This window comes from Myotis lucifugus, unplaced genomic scaffold (assembly GCF_000147115.1).
Source record: "Myotis lucifugus unplaced genomic scaffold, Myoluc2.0 scaffold_129, whole genome shotgun sequence".
In the NCBI taxonomy this organism is placed as follows: Eukaryota; Metazoa; Chordata; class Mammalia; order Chiroptera; family Vespertilionidae; genus Myotis; species Myotis lucifugus.
Window position 1 is genome coordinate 335791 of NW_005871177.1, and position 18256 is coordinate 354046.

At 38.1% G+C, this 18256-nt stretch overlaps 1 protein-coding gene across 10 annotated transcripts in view; it reads right to left on the reverse strand.

Moving 5' to 3' along the window:
• EMCN (endomucin) overlaps window positions 1–18256 on the reverse strand; it is a 94816-nt gene that overhangs the window by 4474 nt on the left and 72086 nt on the right. For 4 of the 10 annotated variants that reach the window (XM_023758409.1, XM_023758405.1, XM_023758403.1 and 1 more), the window contains 5 exons: window positions 15181–15273; window positions 14700–14753; window positions 12981–13076; window positions 8360–8384; window positions 7161–7222 (listed from right to left, as the gene is read on the reverse strand). In XM_023758409.1, coding sequence (XP_023614177.1) covers window positions 7161–7222; window positions 8360–8384; window positions 12981–13076; window positions 14700–14753; window positions 15181–15273 — 330 coding nt within the window. Of the gene's footprint in view, window positions 1–102; window positions 355–1807; window positions 1882–6658; window positions 6682–7160; window positions 7223–8359; window positions 8385–12980; window positions 13077–14699; window positions 14754–15180; window positions 15274–18256 lie in introns of those variants that run through there. The other 6 variants (XM_023758404.1, XM_006094088.3, XM_023758406.1 and 3 more) reach the window with 6 other exon arrangements.

Below are 18256 nucleotides of genomic sequence, written 5' to 3' on the forward strand. Positions count from 1 at the left end.
TTCCTTTAGTGATGTCATCTTTGCTACTTCTTGTCATAAGAGAATTAATCTCAGAAGAAGAAAACAGAGCACATTTGCATTTAAAACACAAATGTGTATAGAACTGCATAGAACTAACATATGTCTAGTCTTTTATTTCAGTGGCCTTCAAAACTTAACACAAGTTATTTTTGTATTAATAGCTCTTTTGACAGTGGTCCCAGTTATTGTTTAACTGAACTTGGCTCCTCTGTAGGTGAACTTCCAAGTAAAGTCAAGTGTTTGCAGCATAGATCACCTAGGTAAACATCTGGATTCATGTGTGTAGGGTAGTGCTTATGATTAATGTTGCATCGACCATTTTTTCTCAAAAATCTGCAACCAATATAGGAACAAAGGAGTTTTTTATTACAGTGTCTGTAACAGCATCGTATTAGTGGCTGGGCAGGTGCCATAGGGAGTAGACACAACAATGATAATCTTCCCCCTGGACACTACCCAGAGCGACTGCCATTTTGGTCAAGCCAATTATGGGCATATATATTTTTTGTTCTTTAAAAATATATTAGTTGCCAAAGGGCAAATTCTTCTGCAGGTTCTAAAAAGCACCAAACACTAATTGGGAGGGCTCTTAAACAATGCTTCATATGAAAATGAAATGAGTCAGAAGAAAATCTGAGCCAATTCTAGGAAAGCAAAGACAATCCCATGCTAAGCTGGGACAGTTAATTCCAGCAGGCCTAAAATTGGCTTGAGCTCTTTTAAATATATATTTTATTGAATTTTTACTGAGAGGAAAGGAAAGGGATAGAGAGTTAGAAACATCGATGAGAGAGAAACATCGATCAGCTGCCTCCTGCACACCCACTACTGGGGATGTGCCCGTAACTATGGTACATGCCCTTGACTGGAATCGAACCTGGGACCTTTCAGTCTGCAGGCCGATGCTCTATCCACTGAGCCAAACCGGTCAGGACAAGGCCTGCGCTCTTTTAATGAAATGAGAAATACACCTGCTTTGCCCTGATTCCTGGTCAAAGCATGGAGCACGCAGAAGAGCAGTGTTGCTTGTAAACATAGTTTTGAAAAGTTTTAATTATTTATTGATTAACTATTATTGTAGTGAAATTGATCATCTGCATATGGTAGTCACTAAAATACCTGGAGGGCTTGTCACTCAGCTAGTTATAGACCAAGAAATGGCTTGGTATAAAAAACTCCAGGTGAAACTACATTTTTGGATCACCTTGTTTGAGGTGCTCTGTGCACATATCCATGGTTCCTGGACCCAGAGAGGAAGGACATCCTGGTGAGTCCTTACAGAGGGAGGACAATCGGACCTCCAAGCTGGCTTCTCTGGATTTCATGCCCTGTGCCAGCTTTTGGCTGTGATGCACATCCCAACATTAATGCTGCTGCTGTGTCATAGCCTTTCCTGCAATAAACTACACATTTGTAAGCATTCTCATTTTGAGTCCTGTGAGTCTGGAATAGCAATAGGACCCTGTCTAAGTGCATTGTCAGTGTGTGTATAGTGACCCAGATAAAGGCAAACTGCAATGAGAAGGAAACATCCCCAATAGGCAGGAACTGTGCCATTCTGAGGTAGGCAGGGCAACTGGAAGAACTTTTTATAGCCCCCCAAGCCATTCATTACTCTGGCAAATCATTTTAGTGTTTGTTTTTAGACAAGTAGACAATGATGGTTTCATTGGCACAAACCATTAACTTTTCCCCTAATAAAAGTCTTTGAAAGTCATTTAAGCTGCAACCGGATAACAAAGCAGACATTAATGAGTAGCTCAGTGAATGAAATTAGGAAACTTACATATTTACTGCCCAGGTGTGGGGAGGATTCATCAAGTTGTCAGTTTTTGGTTTTTCCTTGTGCAGAGCGCTCACCTAGGAACAGAAGATGTTTTGAACCTTAAGCTCAGGGAGTGAATAAGGATGAAAATAAAGTTTCTTGGCTTGTTTTTGTTTTTCAAGAGAAGTCTAACTTCCCTGCAAGAATGACATTAAAGCCACAATTTGCCTCTTGGTATGGCCTTTTCACAAAGACTTATGAGCTCTTTTAGGCCATCATCTGTTTCACCCTAAAGGAGCAATGGATGCTAACTCACTCCCTGGGAATGGGGTGTGTGCGTGTGTGTGTGAATGGGAGGTGATAATAAGAGAGGCACCCTAGGGAGTGAGTTATTGATTATTGCTTGCTCCATGAGCTGGTCCTGCCTCAGTAAACCTATGTCATATATTTCAAGTGCCATTTTATCAGGAACACATTCTAGGATCCTCTGTTTAATTCAGTGAGAGTTTTGTGAAATTGAATTTATAGGTCAACAGGAACACTTTGTTGACATACAGCATAGCAGAGGGGACATTACTCAAGTTAACAGTGTTATTCCATTATCCAATTTAAGGATAAATATTAACCTAGGAAGCTGAGAGGCATGCCCCTGGATTCATGATCAACACATTTCACACTACCTGCGTCTTTCAGACAGACTCAAATATCAACACCTGTCACACTACATAAAATCAAAATGGATTATAGTCTCCAGCTTTAAGAATAAATGTCATTATTTTACTCCAGGTTTTATCTACCAGTTAGGAAAGCTGTCTTTTGGGGACACCGTTGATGTCACCTGTTACCTGCACAGTCATGGAGATAATAAATAGTGCCAGAAACCTATGAGGAGAACAAACGCAGTTTGTTCTTGATATTTTTCTTGCAAGAGTGCCTTAGGTCCCATGCTCTGAGACGTGCCAAGGCCATGACCCTCATGGCCTCTACCCCAGGACAGCTCTTGGCTCACTAGAGGCACAGCATCTCCTGGAATCAATGGGTATGAAGTACAGGAATGAGAAGTAAACAAAATAAACGTTCATCGAACCTTGCTGTCTTTCAGAAATGTAAAGCAAACCTTATGAAAATCATTACAATTCTTAATATCCCCTTCCAGGTCTCTCTAATTGGGAATAGAGAATGTGAGAAAGATGCAATAACAATCTGATTCCAATAGAGTTATAATAATGATGTCTATGGTAAAAGCAAATGAAACACATGTACCTAGAGAAAAGAACCTTCGGTGAATGCATGCAGAGAATGAACCAAATATTGAAGGGCTGGGAAGACAGAAGCTGAATCTATGTATGGCTTTATAAATCCATTCATGTTTTTTTTGGTTTTTTTTGCTGATCTTTACACTGTTGCTTATTTCTTGTTGTTAATGAACTTTTAATTTGTAAAAAAAAAAAGCAAATAAAAGTGACTGTGCATTTACGATAATATACTGATTAGTATTAGCATACTGATAATGTGTAATGACCATATTGAGGAAGGGGCAGGGGACAGGAGCGACAAAGGAGACTAAGACGCCATTGAAGGTAGCGGCTACAGGGTTAAGCTTTGGATTGACCTGTTGGCAAAGCCACAAACAAGTCCCAGCTTAGAGGGCACAGCCCTCTTAGCATAATTAGGCTTGACCTTATGATGCTCCCTAGATCTTGGGCTGAGGGAGATGCAGCAAGTGCTGCCAAAACAAGTGAAACTCACAAGAACACTGTAACTATGGTGACCACTACCTTGTTTACCTCGGGCTATAAAATAAAGGCTCAGCTTGCTGTCTGGATCTCTCTCTGTGGCCTTAGCCAGGCACAGGAGATCCACCTAGACCCAGCTTATTCTCTTTGTCTGTCTTTTCTACATCCTTTGCCGCCCCCGCCCCCCCCCCCTCCCCCTGCTCAGGCTCACCGAGCCCTTGGCTGAGCTGGCCTGGCACACATCATCCCCTTCAAAAGAGCTTGAGTGCATTGAGGAACAGAGGGATAGGAGATGAGTGACATCTGGGGAATGTGCCTTATTAAGTGGTTCAAAACCGAGCAGGAGAAGTCTGGCACAGCATGGCAGGCCCGGCACACATGCTCAAGTGTTTGAGCTACATCTCAGCTAATACACACTTAGAGTTTTTAAGCAGAACAATATTATAATGAATTCATATATCATTTTTTTCTTCCTCCAAATGGTTCAAAATCAAGCAATGCTTTGAAACTAAATTCAAAGATACTGTTTTCTTTTTTCTGTGCAGTCATATATTCTTTAACTAATTAAGCAGTTTTCTTCATAATTCTTGTTGCCTTTAATTTAAAAAATGAGATAATGTATAATAACTTTCTGAGATGTGATGTCGGTGGGAATCACATTTAACATGCATCATGTCACATGTATATTTTGCAGTCATCGTGGGATGTTTAACTTGGCCAGATTCTTTACTGAAGCTGTGTGGTATCTTCTGGGTATTCATAAAAGACCCCTTGATCTTCCACGTTTGGTGTTTAATTTTTGCTAAAAGCACATTCTTGTTATACTCTACTAGGCTTTCTCTTTTACTTAAAGAAAACCCCTAATTTAAATAATCAAATTGTAAACATTTATGGGCTACATTTTCAGCAGAAGAACGCTGTTCGAGAGAGAACATATTCAAAGAAAGCAGGGAGTGTGGATAGATGAATATCTTAGTCTAATCAGAGGAGGTTCAGGGGCAAGGAACCTTCTTATCAGTACAAAATGACCAGAGCAATAACCAAGGTTCACTGAGGCTTCTAGAAACCCAGACAATTTAGCACCCACTGGCATTTCCCTTGAAGGTGGGTGGCTACAGAGCTCTGTTTCCTTGGAGACATGACTTATTGACCTCTAAAGTGACACAACTCATTTTCAGATATAAGACCAGAGTTTATTAATTGAAATACTGACCAATCCAATGAACTCATAGCCATGGAAGCTCAAATTTCATTCTGTTACCACTTAGGCACATTAATTCTTTCTTAGAAGCAAATAACATAAAATGTGTCACTCATCAATTCTGAGTGATGGGTAGTCAGGTATTTGTTCTAACAAATTACTTTCTACATTTTTAAAATTTCTAAAAAAATTTATATAGGAGATAGGGGGAAATTGGGCTAAATCTGTGAACTTATATCAAACCTAATCATTTTAGATTTTATTTTAGTTTTATTTTAAGAAAGATGTCATTATTGGGCAAAGGATATTTAAGTAAAAATAATTATAATAATATAACTTCTGTTAACTATGGTGAGCATAATTGTATAAAGAAATCCTATTTGAATAAGTTTGAAAAGCAGGGGAAAGAGATTTATTTGTGTTTAAGGAACCAGACTTTAGTAAGAATTGTGGTGGCACAAAGAGCATTTGCAGATCATTATGTTTTAGATGATTAATTCTAGGCTGTTGAAACCTTTGAATCACCAATTCACTCTTGTCATCTGGTCGAATATTTCCACAGTAATCAGTTGGGTTGCCCATTTAAAGGTTATTTTATTAAATGAGATGTGAGTCCTAAATTGAAGTTGGCAGAAATACCAGAAAAGTACCAGAGAACAGATCTGATTATTTCCATGATAATAATGCCTCCTTATGAAGTAAAGGGAGCTTGGAGAGTTAAGAGTCTTAATTATCACACCATAGTCTATTCCATTTATTACTTCAATTACTAGGAGAGTGAGAGATCTCAGCTGATGTGGAATTTTCCTTGGTCCTTAAAGGAGAACCAGATATTAAATTTGCCATCAAGAAACAAAAGGTTCTTTAGAGTTTTCCCCTCTGGAAGCCTCAATTCTGATGTGCGTTGTCATTTCCCTGGTAGAAAAGGATGGTAGAGTGGGTGGTCCTGATCCCAGTCCCTCCCCCAAGGAGAACCAGGGGCTCCTACACAGAGGCTTCTTCCAAGTGCTGGGCAGCCAGCCCATCCCCAGCTGGAGGAGCCCAGGTGCAGGTGAAGTTAAATTCCCAATGGACATGACGTTATTGTGATGCTTGCTTACAAGTCACAGGCAGATTCTGAGAACTCTTCTTGACAAATGGTATAGTCACGCTCAGGATCCTTCATGGACTTACTCAGGACTAGTTCATATTTAGGCTCCTTTTCTCTGACCCAGTGGAATAAGCTACTTCGTGGAGCCAGGTGAATGGCCAGGGGACCTGTGAGTGGTTTCCAATCACCCTATGAATGAATTTTACTCCTCTGCCCATTCAGATGGTTACCTCTGAGAGAACCAGGTAGGAATAAAGGAACCAGGTACATCATGAAGGAAGGTCTCTCTTAAGAGACTGGCTCATGAGAGGGGTTTGGGCCTGTCTACAGATATTGGGTACCCTCGCTTCCTAAGTCTTCTGTTTGCTTCTTGTAGTTTGCTCTAGTTAGAATTTCCTACCTGAAATTGGGACCACATTCAGCCTTGGAGATCTTGCTCTTGAAGTGAGACAATATTTGTAGCTTTCTGTCTTATTTAAAAAATTACTACATATTTATAATGTAGTTTATCATTCTATAGCTCACACTTTAAATAACATCAGCATTCTCAAACTATTTTGTGTAGGTAAAATTGGGGGAACTGAATGGTTAAATGTATTCATGAAACTTGATAGTTAAGTTAGAGCCACATGGACCATTTTGTAAAGCTAATAATTACTTTTTATTTATCTGCTTTGTGATATTGGTGTTTTAAATATGTGGTCTACTCAAAACAAGAAAACAATCAGTGCTTTTTTAATTTTAAAAGCTATGTTGCATCTCATTTATCATTGCTCTTGATACACTATAACTCAAACAAATCATATATATATATTGGAAAAAAACACACATTTACATTTCAAATCAAGCAAAATCAAAACCTAAGAAACTGGAAAAAGACATGTAAATTTTATCAACAGGAAATTGTGTTTTTTCCTCATGGGGAAACTCAATTAAAATCATGTGAAGTTACAAAATATGATTTACACTTTAACTGATAAATCCTGGTTCCAGGGGAGTATACACGGCAATTAGCAAAAATGAAACAAGATAACAGCGATAATAAAAACCCTATATAGTGTACGTAATATTCTTTCTGCCATTACTGCAGAATGGAAAGTGACTCATTACCTCCCATTCTTTGGAACACATCTACACATTACAACAAGCAGCTTCTAAAAGCCAGATAATCCAAAAATTTTTACCCAAAAATCATATTTTTAGGGCTTGACTTTCCTTTAAAGGAAAATTTGATACTTATTGGGAGCTACTTACTGACTATTTCTGAAGAAGCTATGCTTTCCGGTTATGTTTCAACATGAACAAAACCCAAGCAGATTTCATCTAACCCACAATTTGGGAGCTTACCCGCCTCATGGGAGATCGTCTTCACGGTGAGGAGCTTCACACTCTCTTTATCGGACTGAGGTCTATTTGGAACAGAAAACATTAAATTAACACCATCGTAATTAGCATGGCCTGTCTGGGATAGAAAGTAAACATTATACACACAGAATGAAGAAGATACACAAGCATATATATATTTTATGTGTTTTTATGGCAAAACCCGTGTCTCTTCACATGCAGACACACACTTAGCACTTTCCACTTCTGGATTTGAGCCAATAAATCCCCACCATTCTGCTACAGCAATGGTCCTCAGAGAAATTAAACATCAAGATGGGCCATGGGAAACACCTGTCACAGGTCTATATGGTACATGGCTTCAGTCCTGAATTACAAAGGGAAAGACACAGACGTTTCCAAACTTTGGGGGCTGCTGATGAATTCTAAGAGTATCCCTTTTTACGAGGACACTGGACACTGCCGGCCATTTTAGCCAAGGGTTCCCGCCTCCTCTTTCTCAGATTCTAAACACTTTCAAACCCTTTTTCCCCCCTGGACATCTCAAGAACTTTTATTTCTAATTTAGCAGGGTAGGTGACCTACAGATAGTATTTCTAAGTTTCATTGCCTGATGAACATACAAAAACACCTACATAAAGGCAGGATACAAATTCAGGTCAACAAAGAAAACTTAAACACAGAATTGGTTTTAACATTCATTTAAAAAAATAGTCTCTTTGTAGCACCTTGATGGCAACAGTCGGGTGGATTGGTAACAACTGCTTTGCTTGTTTTTAAAAAGTCAAAGCAGAATGAACATCTACTATTAATAAAGCCACTCAGAGCTGTCTCAAGGTGCAGGCGTGATAGTTCCCTAATTGTGAGAAACATACTGAAAATTCCACTGGGAAAAGTATTTTAAAACTCTAGGTATGTTTTATATTATATTTATTATTGTAGTGATATTCATTTTTCTATTTTTGCATTTCACTTTTTGATTTGCCATTTTAATACTTTTGAATAGCTTAAGAACAGTCCTCTTTTAGTTGCTGGAATTTCTGTTGAAAAGAGAGAGCTCTGAAAAAATAAACTCCATTTACAATACTTTCTACACAAATTCTTTAAAAATACAAACAAAGATGTGTAAGTAAAGGATCAATAATTTTCCTATGTAAATGATATAGTTAGAGCTTCTAAAAAAATGATGTAGCTTTACTTACTGGTCATTCCCATTTTCTGCTGTGCCTAGGAGAGGAGAGAATTATTAGAGTTATAAGAAGCTTGGTTACAAAAAACTTGAGACCCCTGCCACTTGCAGTGCAGAGATATTTCTAAAGCCAATTTTTGACTTTTTTAATCTCTCCACTCCCTGCCTCATTGTCCATTTTCTCAGACATGGTTAGCACGCCTTCCTCAGGTATGGCTAATACATTCACGGGATAGCCCCAAGTAGGCCAACTCCACTGAACTTACTTCTGCACTAAGTTTCTTATCACTATGTGAAACTACTATTTGTTATCACATAGTCCACAAACACCAGAAAAGGTCTCTGTTTATTTCAGTACCTCTGAAAAAAATTCTCAAAGTTCAATATTGCCTTTTTATACCAGAGAATTGAATTTCTGACATTTCTTTATTCGTGGCTCTTTCTGGGGACACAAATCTCTGTATTTGTGGTGAACTATGATATTGCTTCTAATTGCATCTGAATCACATTAACTCAGTCTCTCTAAAGTGCCCTGCAAAATATCACTGAGGCTACTAATGGCATCTAATCTTCTGTATGCTTTTCCAAGCTGCTTACAGGACCTGGTAGAAAACAACCTGGGCCTAGAGTGAGAACGCTGGAGATTGGCTCTACACAAGAGCATGGCCCTGGGAAGCAATGGTGATAAAACCTTGCATTCACTGTGGCCTATCCTATATAATAAAAGCCTAATATGCTAAGTGTCTGGTCGGCCATTCAACCAATCAAAGCGTAATATGCTAATGATATGATAAGGCTGCTCAACCACTCGCTATGATGTGCACTGACCACCAGGGCGCAGATGCTCTAACCAGTAGGTTAGCTTGCTGTTGGGATCTGGCTGATTGGGACTGAATGATCGGAACTGAGTGAGACAGGCTGGACATGCCCTAGAGCCCTCCTGCATCCCTCCCCGTCCCCGACCGTGCACCAGTGGGGTCCCTTGGCCTGGCCTGCATCCTCTCGCAATCTGGGACCCCTCGGAGGATATCAGAGAGCCAGTTTTAGCCAGATCCTGATCCCATAGGCCAGGCTGAGGGACCCCACTGGTGCACAAATTCGTGCACTGGACCTCTAGTTGTGTTATGAAGACCTTGATTTCCACTAATATTCTGGCTAGTTCAGCTTCACCTGGTAAGAGTCATACACCACCATGACTCTTAATTCCTACAATTTAATTCATGGTACCCTATGCTGTTCACCAAGTCGACCTGACCTCGTCTTCCCTACCATTAGTAGGGTTTTAATAGCTCTTAAAATTCCTACTATAAGCGCTCTAAATGATATCACCTGTGATGCTCACAGCCCTGTTCCTACATGCAGTGATACTGTTTCTATGCCTATTTTAATATTTTTCCTTGGGATACAGTAATAATGGGTTTATTACCAGATAGACACATACCAACAGACTACTTTTGGAATATATGCTGTTCTATTTGGGTTAAAGTTCAGACTACTGTCAACATTATCCGGATAAACTCAATTTCATATTGAAATCTGATTCATGTTGTCTTCCAGTGAGAAGAGTGGGTTTACTAATTTTCTGAACTTAATAAAATCTCACCCACATTTTGAAGACTGATTACTGTGGGTGTTTAATGGTGCTAATTTAATGACAGCAATGCTATAAATTCTGTTTGGCAAGCAAAATTAATGAAAACCAAATAGATTTGGCTAATTGCACAACTGCCAAACTTGGTTATAAAGTATTGTATGTCTTCAGAATAATTCTCCATAATTATACTAATTTTATTTTACTTTTCATAGTGGTTGGAATTTTATACATTTACCCCCTCAATGATTCAATTCATCCATAGAGTCCTCTTTATTAGCAAATGTCAATTTTCCAGATAACTAATTTTCAAATCTTCCTATGTAAAGCAGTTTTTCAGTAGAGGGTGTTTTTACAGATGGATTTAGCACACTAATTTCTTTTTTTTAATCTCTTCTATGTGCTCAACACCCACAAGCTTCAACTTGGATGGTTGATTTACCATAAAAAATAGTATTGGTGGTTTAGAAACTTAGAGAAATTAAACTGATTTATAAAAATGCTATTTTCCTTCAGGAAAAGGAGAAAGAAAACATATTTTAGACATTATTAAAAGGCTTTATTCACTAACTCCCAAAGGGAAAGTCATTGATGTGTTTATTCTCATTCTCCACCAAGGTCTAATATGAACACTACTGTTGTTTTTTTTATTTGTTTGTTTGTTGTCTCATAACTTCTTGCATCCAGCTGTCTGTGCAGTGCATGGTTAGACACTGGCTTCAGGAACAGCATTTGTTAGTACCCAAGGGGCACACTGTCTATGGGGTAAACAGTGTAGCTTATATATCTTATAAAAATGGATGTTTACTTTTTAACAGTATTTGAAACTTAGGTAGAGTTCTGCTGGTTAAATGTTTAGAATTAAAATGGGGAAAGGCAAGGTTCTATTTTATTGAAAATTTCAGTCAACAAGCATATAGTAGATTCTGTCTTATAATATGCACAACACAATGAGAATAATACGTGATGTGTGACTAGAAAGGCTGCCCGATATTATGGACTGAATGTGTGTGCTCCCCTAAAATTCATATGTTAAATCTTAATGCCTAATATGTTGGGCCTTTGGAAGTTGATTAGGTCAGAGGGTTGAGTCCTCAGTGGGATTAGTGCCCTTATAAAAAAGACCACAGAGTACTTCTTTGCTTTCCACTATGTGAAGACATAGTGAGAAGGTGGCCATATATTATCCAGGAAGAGTACCCTCACCAGACAACCAATCTGACACCTTGATTGGACTTAGCCTCCAGAACTGTGAGAAATAAATGTTTATTGTTTAAGCCACACCATCTTGGTATTTTTGTTATAGTACCTGGAACAGAGTAAGGGGACACAGGTACAGGGAGAAGTAACTATACTATAACATGATGAATTTCATAAAATTCTATAGAATTCTGCTTAAAGAGATGGTGTGTTATGCAAAGAAAGATACATTAAATTTGTGTTTGGGGTAGATGCTAATGGACAGATGGGACATTGGAATTTTATGAAAGTTACATGGTGGGCTGGACATTCTAGGAGAAGGAATAGCATGGACAAAGGCTATAGCATGGACATAACACCACATTACACAAGCAGGGCAGGGGTCTGTGATGGGAAATAGATTTATGTTTAAGATAATAGAGGGGAGTGTGAGCCATGGGAACTGAAGGGGGATTCAGATGAAACATTGAATAAAAAGCTCAATTTCCTGGAATAGAGAAAAGACAATAAGATTAGAAGAAGTCTGAAAAAGTAGGGACCTTAGTTCATAATAATGTATCAACTAATATTAGTTAATTCATTGTGACAAATATGTCATCTTTTTATTTTTATATATTTTTATTGATTTCAGAGAGGAAGGAAGAGGAAGAGAAAGATAGAAACATCCTATATAACAAAGGGCTAATATGCAAATTGTCCCCTTGGGTGGGAGTTGTACAGACCAGGAGCTCGACCGAAGTGAACTGACCATCAGAGGGTGGCACAGAACGAAGGGAGGACCCGGCTGTCAGCTGTCAGCCAGCAGCCACTAAGGACCCTACCAGTGCACAAATTTCGTGCACTGGGCCTCTAGTCAATGATGAGAGAGACTCATTGATCAGCTGCCTCCTACATGCCCTCTACCTGGGATCAAGCCTGCACACCAGGCATATGCCCAGACCTGGAATAGAACTGTGACAGTGACCTCCTGGTTCATAGTTTGACACTCCAACACTGAGCCACACCGGCTGGCCTATATCATCTTAATAATAAGAATAACAGCTATGTGGTATGTGGGAACTCTTTGTAACTATCTTTGCAATGTTTCTGTGAATGCAAATCTATTTTAAAATTAAACATTTATTTAATAAAAGAATAAAAAATAGAATGCCCTTACAGGATTCATAAGTATTTCAGAGGCAGGGAGAAGATGAAACATCAAAAAGAAGTAAACAAAGAATGTTTAAAAGAGAGCAGTGACTTTTTTGAAGAAAAGGGAAAAGACTTCCAAATGCTACAGGAGAGGTTAAAAAAGGTAATAATTTCAAACTAGAATTCCACTAAAAATTGCAATAATGTTCAGTCCTGAGGAACCAATTCAATTAGCAGAACACGCAGTCATGAAGGGAGACATATTCGTTGGAAGGAAGCTGTGCTTCCCAGAAGGGAAGTGAGTCACAGGACACTCTTCTTCAGATTATGGGCCCCTAAAGTACATTCTCAGCAAGACTTCCTTCGTCCTCTGTTACCCGGAAAGGAACAAGCCTTCACAATAGGGAAGGCATACCCTCTCATGCCTTCTGTACTCCCACATTCCCTCAAATGCCCACAAAACGGGCTGCTTCATTGAACGGTATTTGTTCACATTTGATATCTGCCACTAGTAGTTAATCCCTTTTCCTTACATTCGCCAGCATTCCACGGATTTCTCGGTTCATTCCCCTCTATATTTGAGATCAAGCACTATGGCATTTTATTTCTTTCTACAATTCCCGCCTCCCCTTATGAGTATAAACTTAAGTTTAGATCTAGCATGAGCATTCTCCTTTCAGGAAACAAACTGAAGCAAAACACTGTTACCCACCTGGGTCTGTCTTCCTGCACAGTCGATACAAACCCACCAGAGCAAACACTGAAAGTGTTATTACAATTAGAGCAATAACCACCGGCAGAATAATACCTAAGAAGCAGTGGAGACATTGTCAGAGTGGCAATTGAATTTCACAATAGTTTATAAACTGAGCAAAAGCATGCATGCTTTCTTCTTTAAATATCATTCTATTTAAAATATTGTATTTTAAGCAAAAAAGATCTATCTGATCCATGGGTTTTGCTTTAGTTGTCGTTTCTGACGTATCCACTTGATGTCAGTCTTGTAGCCTTTCTGAAATAAAATTTCAAACCTAAGAGAGATAGTGCTCCATTCTTCTGGAGACTGGGGGAGTGAGGAAATGGGAGACAAGAGGCAGAAGATGTCCTCTAGACCTAGAGTCAGACCCACATTCACTCATATATTCTTTACTACTTTATAGCCAAATTATTGGAAAAAAGGACTTAGATAGCCAATACTGAAACTACCCTAGTTATACAGCTGGCTTTCTAAAAACCTCACAAATATCTTTCAATGGTAATATCTTAGAACCAAAAAAAGTATAAAATAGCATAAGTGGATATAATTGGATATCACAGGGTACATTAGTTCTAAACATGAACAAATGGTTCAAGAACAATGTGCATGTGTGTGCATGTGTACATACATGTCTCGGCGATTATGTTTTTTCCTATTTTTATTAAGAGGAGGGTTTTGCTGTTTATTTATTAATTAATTTATTTTAGCATCTGCCTCTTTTCTGCCAGTCATTTTCCAGATTGAAACAACAGTGATAAGATGAAAACACTGTCCTAGAGGGTAAAGCTAGAGTTATAGAAATTATAGTTACCATTTAGTAGGTATTCTCATCTGCTTGCTTACTGGTATGTGTTCCTCATGTTTATCAGGGAATGAGAATAGTTAACCAATTCATTTGTAAAGCGGTTTTCACTTCCATTGTTATGATTAAATATTTGTTTTAAGTAAGTTCTGGGTTCATATTAGACCTTCAGTGAGATCATTAGTGCTTCCCAAATGAAGAAACCATAAATCATCAGGTCAATGAGTGCAATTCTGACCTATTGAATGGAATGGCTTTACCTAAACCTATCATCCCAGCTTCATATGTATTCATATTAGTCTTAATTTCCAGGGAAATTAAGTCTATTTAGTCCTTGCATAAATACAAGGTGTAGCAAAAGTAGGTTTACAGTTGTTCATATGGAAAATCACACAATAAGTAATAAATAACAATACAAGAATGAACTCTGTGTTTCACTCAAAACTGTAAACCTATTTTTGCCCCACCTGTATGTTATATGACATACTAGTATATCTATTTTTGCTAAGACGGAATATTTCTTAAAAGGCCATTTTAACATGAAGACAAAGTTTTGTAAAGGTAAACAATTCATTTTTACGGGGATCTCTGTCTGTATACTTTGGCTTATCTGAGACTAGTCCCATCAATTCACCTTGACGTTGGGTGGTAATTGCTTAGCACTAAGGTAAGAAAATAATCTCAAAAGTGTGCTCATTAAGACTCATGCATAGGAAATTCTCAAAGCAAGTGGCAGTCAGACAGGATTTTAATGGGATTGCAGGTTCAGTAAAGCTGATAAAAGTCTATCTGTAATTGAATCCCTTCCCTTATTGGTAACATTAAAATATTCTGCATATCTATGTCTATGAATGAAGATGTCTTTTACTCACTGGAATGAGAGGAGCTGGTTGAAGAAGGGCTTGCATTTTTTTCATTCTCAGTGCCTATTATTTTAAGAAAGAAAAAATGAGTTACTTTTGGTTAATGTGCCAATCCTCACAATCCTCCCTTCATCCCCCATGCCTCAATTTAAGTAAGCCTCTGTGATCTATAGGTAGAATGCTTCAAATGAATACATTTGATCTCATTCTGAAAGAATTCTGCTTTGCAAATCAAGATTGTCCGGGTGTTTACGTATACAATTTTATGAGTTTGGACATACATCCATGAAACCATCACCACAATCAAAGCAATAGACATAGCCATCACCTGTAACAGTTTCCTCATGTCTCCCCTTTTATAGATGTGTGTTTTTGTATAGCAATTATAATTTAATAAAGCTGTTATTATATTTTTAAAGATTGGTAGGGTTTTCTTGGTGATGAGGAGTTGAGCAAAGTGAGTTTCTAGTCATGCACACAGAAATCATACCTTGAGATTGTGAGATGTTTTCTGCAATTGCTGTTGACATTGGGGGTAATATACTGGTTTGAGAAGGTGAGGCATCTGGTTGTGAAGTGCTAACTGTAGGAAAAAAATCAGACACCCAGAGTCAAACTATAGTGTTAACTCTTCTTATTGAATTTCTTTGCAGATTCAAAAAGTTTGTATTTCTGAAAATCTATGAAAACGGTTTCTTGTTGAATAATAGGATACATACAATTGTACATTAAATCCTAAATTCATCTTTTCCTCCTGTAACAACAATTACATTCTGAATCTCAAAACCTGGGTATCAGTATTACATCTTCAAGAACAGCCAAGGAAACTTGAGTACATCTCTTATCTTAGGCTACAGTCTGTATCACCTCCAGCATGAGATTCTCCTGGGATGAAAATCTATACAAAAGCATTATTCACATTTCAGATATTATAACTTTGGGTGATAGTGATTTTTTCCATCACACATACTTATAATGAACATAAATACACAGGACTTCATTTCTATAGTGTTACTGGTTAAAGAGAAAGACTGCAGTTGAGGCTATGGTTAAAAGTTGGGGGAAAATTAAAAAAATCCTTTGTTTTCATCTTTAAAGCTCAGCAGTGGTTTATATTTATGTGGCTTATCTAGAGTAACTGCTGCTTGGTTACATTTTTACCACTGCCCATAATCTTTTCTTTCAAAGAAATGTAAATTAAATTTATTATAATTATATTTGTTTGCTTAAGTCAACATTTGCCATCTTCAATTAGAAGGACTGAAACAAAAAATAAATTAAAATATATAATTCAAAACCAACAAATCTCAATAAATTTCAAAGAAATACAAGTAATCAAATATTTTATAAGTGTATAGAACTTATTCTTATAAATTTTGGATAAGATTAAATTTAGAAAATTTTTGAAAAATCATCCACTTTTTCTTGTTCTATAAAGTGATATCTTTTCATCACACCTGTTTGCCTTGTCTTTCTACTGAACTGCAAGTTTCTGGAGTGAGAAGACCACAACTCCCAGCATACCCCACACGGAGCTCTGACTACGGTGAGTGTGCAGTAAAATGTAGCTGGCAGCTTGGCTGAACTAAGAGACATCTCTTATAATCATGGCCCCTCAAGAGTATTGAGGCCATGTATAGTTGCCCCAAAGAAACTGATATTGCGTTTGACTGCCTTGGATCTTTTCTTCTGTGCCACCCACAGCCCAGCATGCACTGCATGCTCATGCATTTTTGACATCTGTGGGGGAAGAATAAGTTTTAGAGTTTATACCATGTAAGAGATCTGTGGGAGAAAGCTAGATATATGCCCATAAGAACAAAGAAAAATGTCAGACTAGTGCACTGGGCAGGCAGAAAAAAAGAATATTAAATAAAAGAAGGGGAACTAGCTGGATCCTTCAGAATTTTAGCTTATTTTTTCAGTGTCCAAGGTTTTAGTGAAAATGAATGTTTTTCTATTGTGTTGGTAGAGTATGAGATGGTTGATAAAATAACCAATGGCATTAATCCATCTGGGATTTCCCAAGGGTTAATTTTCAAGACTCCTACTTTATTACCTTCTCATAGACAGGTTAAGTGGCAGCAACAGTTCTAACTATAATATATCTAGTTTCGAGGAAGCTCCATTTTCCTATTTAAATTGTGTTGATGATCTAGTGCCAATTGTTATTGATAATGATCTATAGTTAGGCAATAGAATTAACTCTTCTCAAAAGGAGAATTCATTGGATCCTTGAACAAAGGCCTAACATTTTTCTTTTTGTTTTTCCTTTAACCTCAACCTTTAGTTAATAAATAATTTCTGAATCCAGTACACACAAACACACACACACACACACACACACACACACACACACAAACACACCCCTACAATTTACCTCTATTACAAGTAATGCCTTCTGTTTCTTTCTATTCACTTTTATTTCATTTTTAAAAATGCTGCTCATGATACACTAATGGGAGTTAACTCACAATTTGAGAAATCCTGTCCATTAGCATGACCATATTAATGCAGTTATGTGTCTTGGCTGAATTCATCAATTGTGAGTCTAATGTAATTCATTCATGACTAAGGTAGCAGGAACCACAATGTGTTCAGAGCTAATAATCTCTGTGAATTTTGCTAATACTTTATGATCCTACATTACTACTACACTAGTATTGGCAGAGAAAGTACAAAAGAGGTATAATAGATGGTTAAGATCAGGATTTTCAAGACTGAGTACCTGGTTTCAAATTTGAATGTTGCACTTATTTGCTGTGGAATCTTGGGCAAGTCACTTAACTTCTTTGTGTCTGAGCTTTCACATCTACAAATGGTGATTATAATAATTCTACATCACAGTGTTGTACAAACTAAATGAATAAAAATAATTTAAATTGCTTAGAAGAGTACTTGATACTTTTTATATTATATACTAGAGGCCCAGTGCACAAAATCCGTGCATGGGAGGGAGAGGGTGTCCCTCAGCCCGGCCTGCACCCTCTCGCAATCCGGGAACCCTAGGGGGATGTCCGACCTAAAACAGCAGTAGGACATCTCTCTCACAATCCGGACCGCTGGCTCCTAACTGCTCACCTGCCTGCCTGCCTGATCAACCCTAACCACCTCAACCTGCTGGCCTGATGCCCTTAACTGCTCCCCTGCTTGCCTGATGCCCCTAACTGCCCTCCCCTGCTGGCCTGATCACTCCCTAACTGCTCTCCCCTGCCAGGCTGATTGCTCCCTAACTGCTCTCCTCTGCCGGCCTGATCTCCCCTAACAGCCTCTGCCTTGGCCCCTGCCACTGTGGCTTTGTCCGGAAGATGTCCAGTCTAATTAGCATATTACCCTTTTATTAGTATAGATCAGCAGTTCTAAACCTGTGGGTCACGACCCCTTTGGGGGTCGAACAACCCTTTCACAGGGGTTGCCTAAGACCATCGGAAAACACACATATAATTACATATTGTTTTTGTGATTAATCACTATGCTTTAATTATGTTCAATTTGTAACAATGAAATTGGGGGTCACCACAACATAAGGAACTGTATTAAAGGGTTGTGGCATTAGGAAGGTTGAG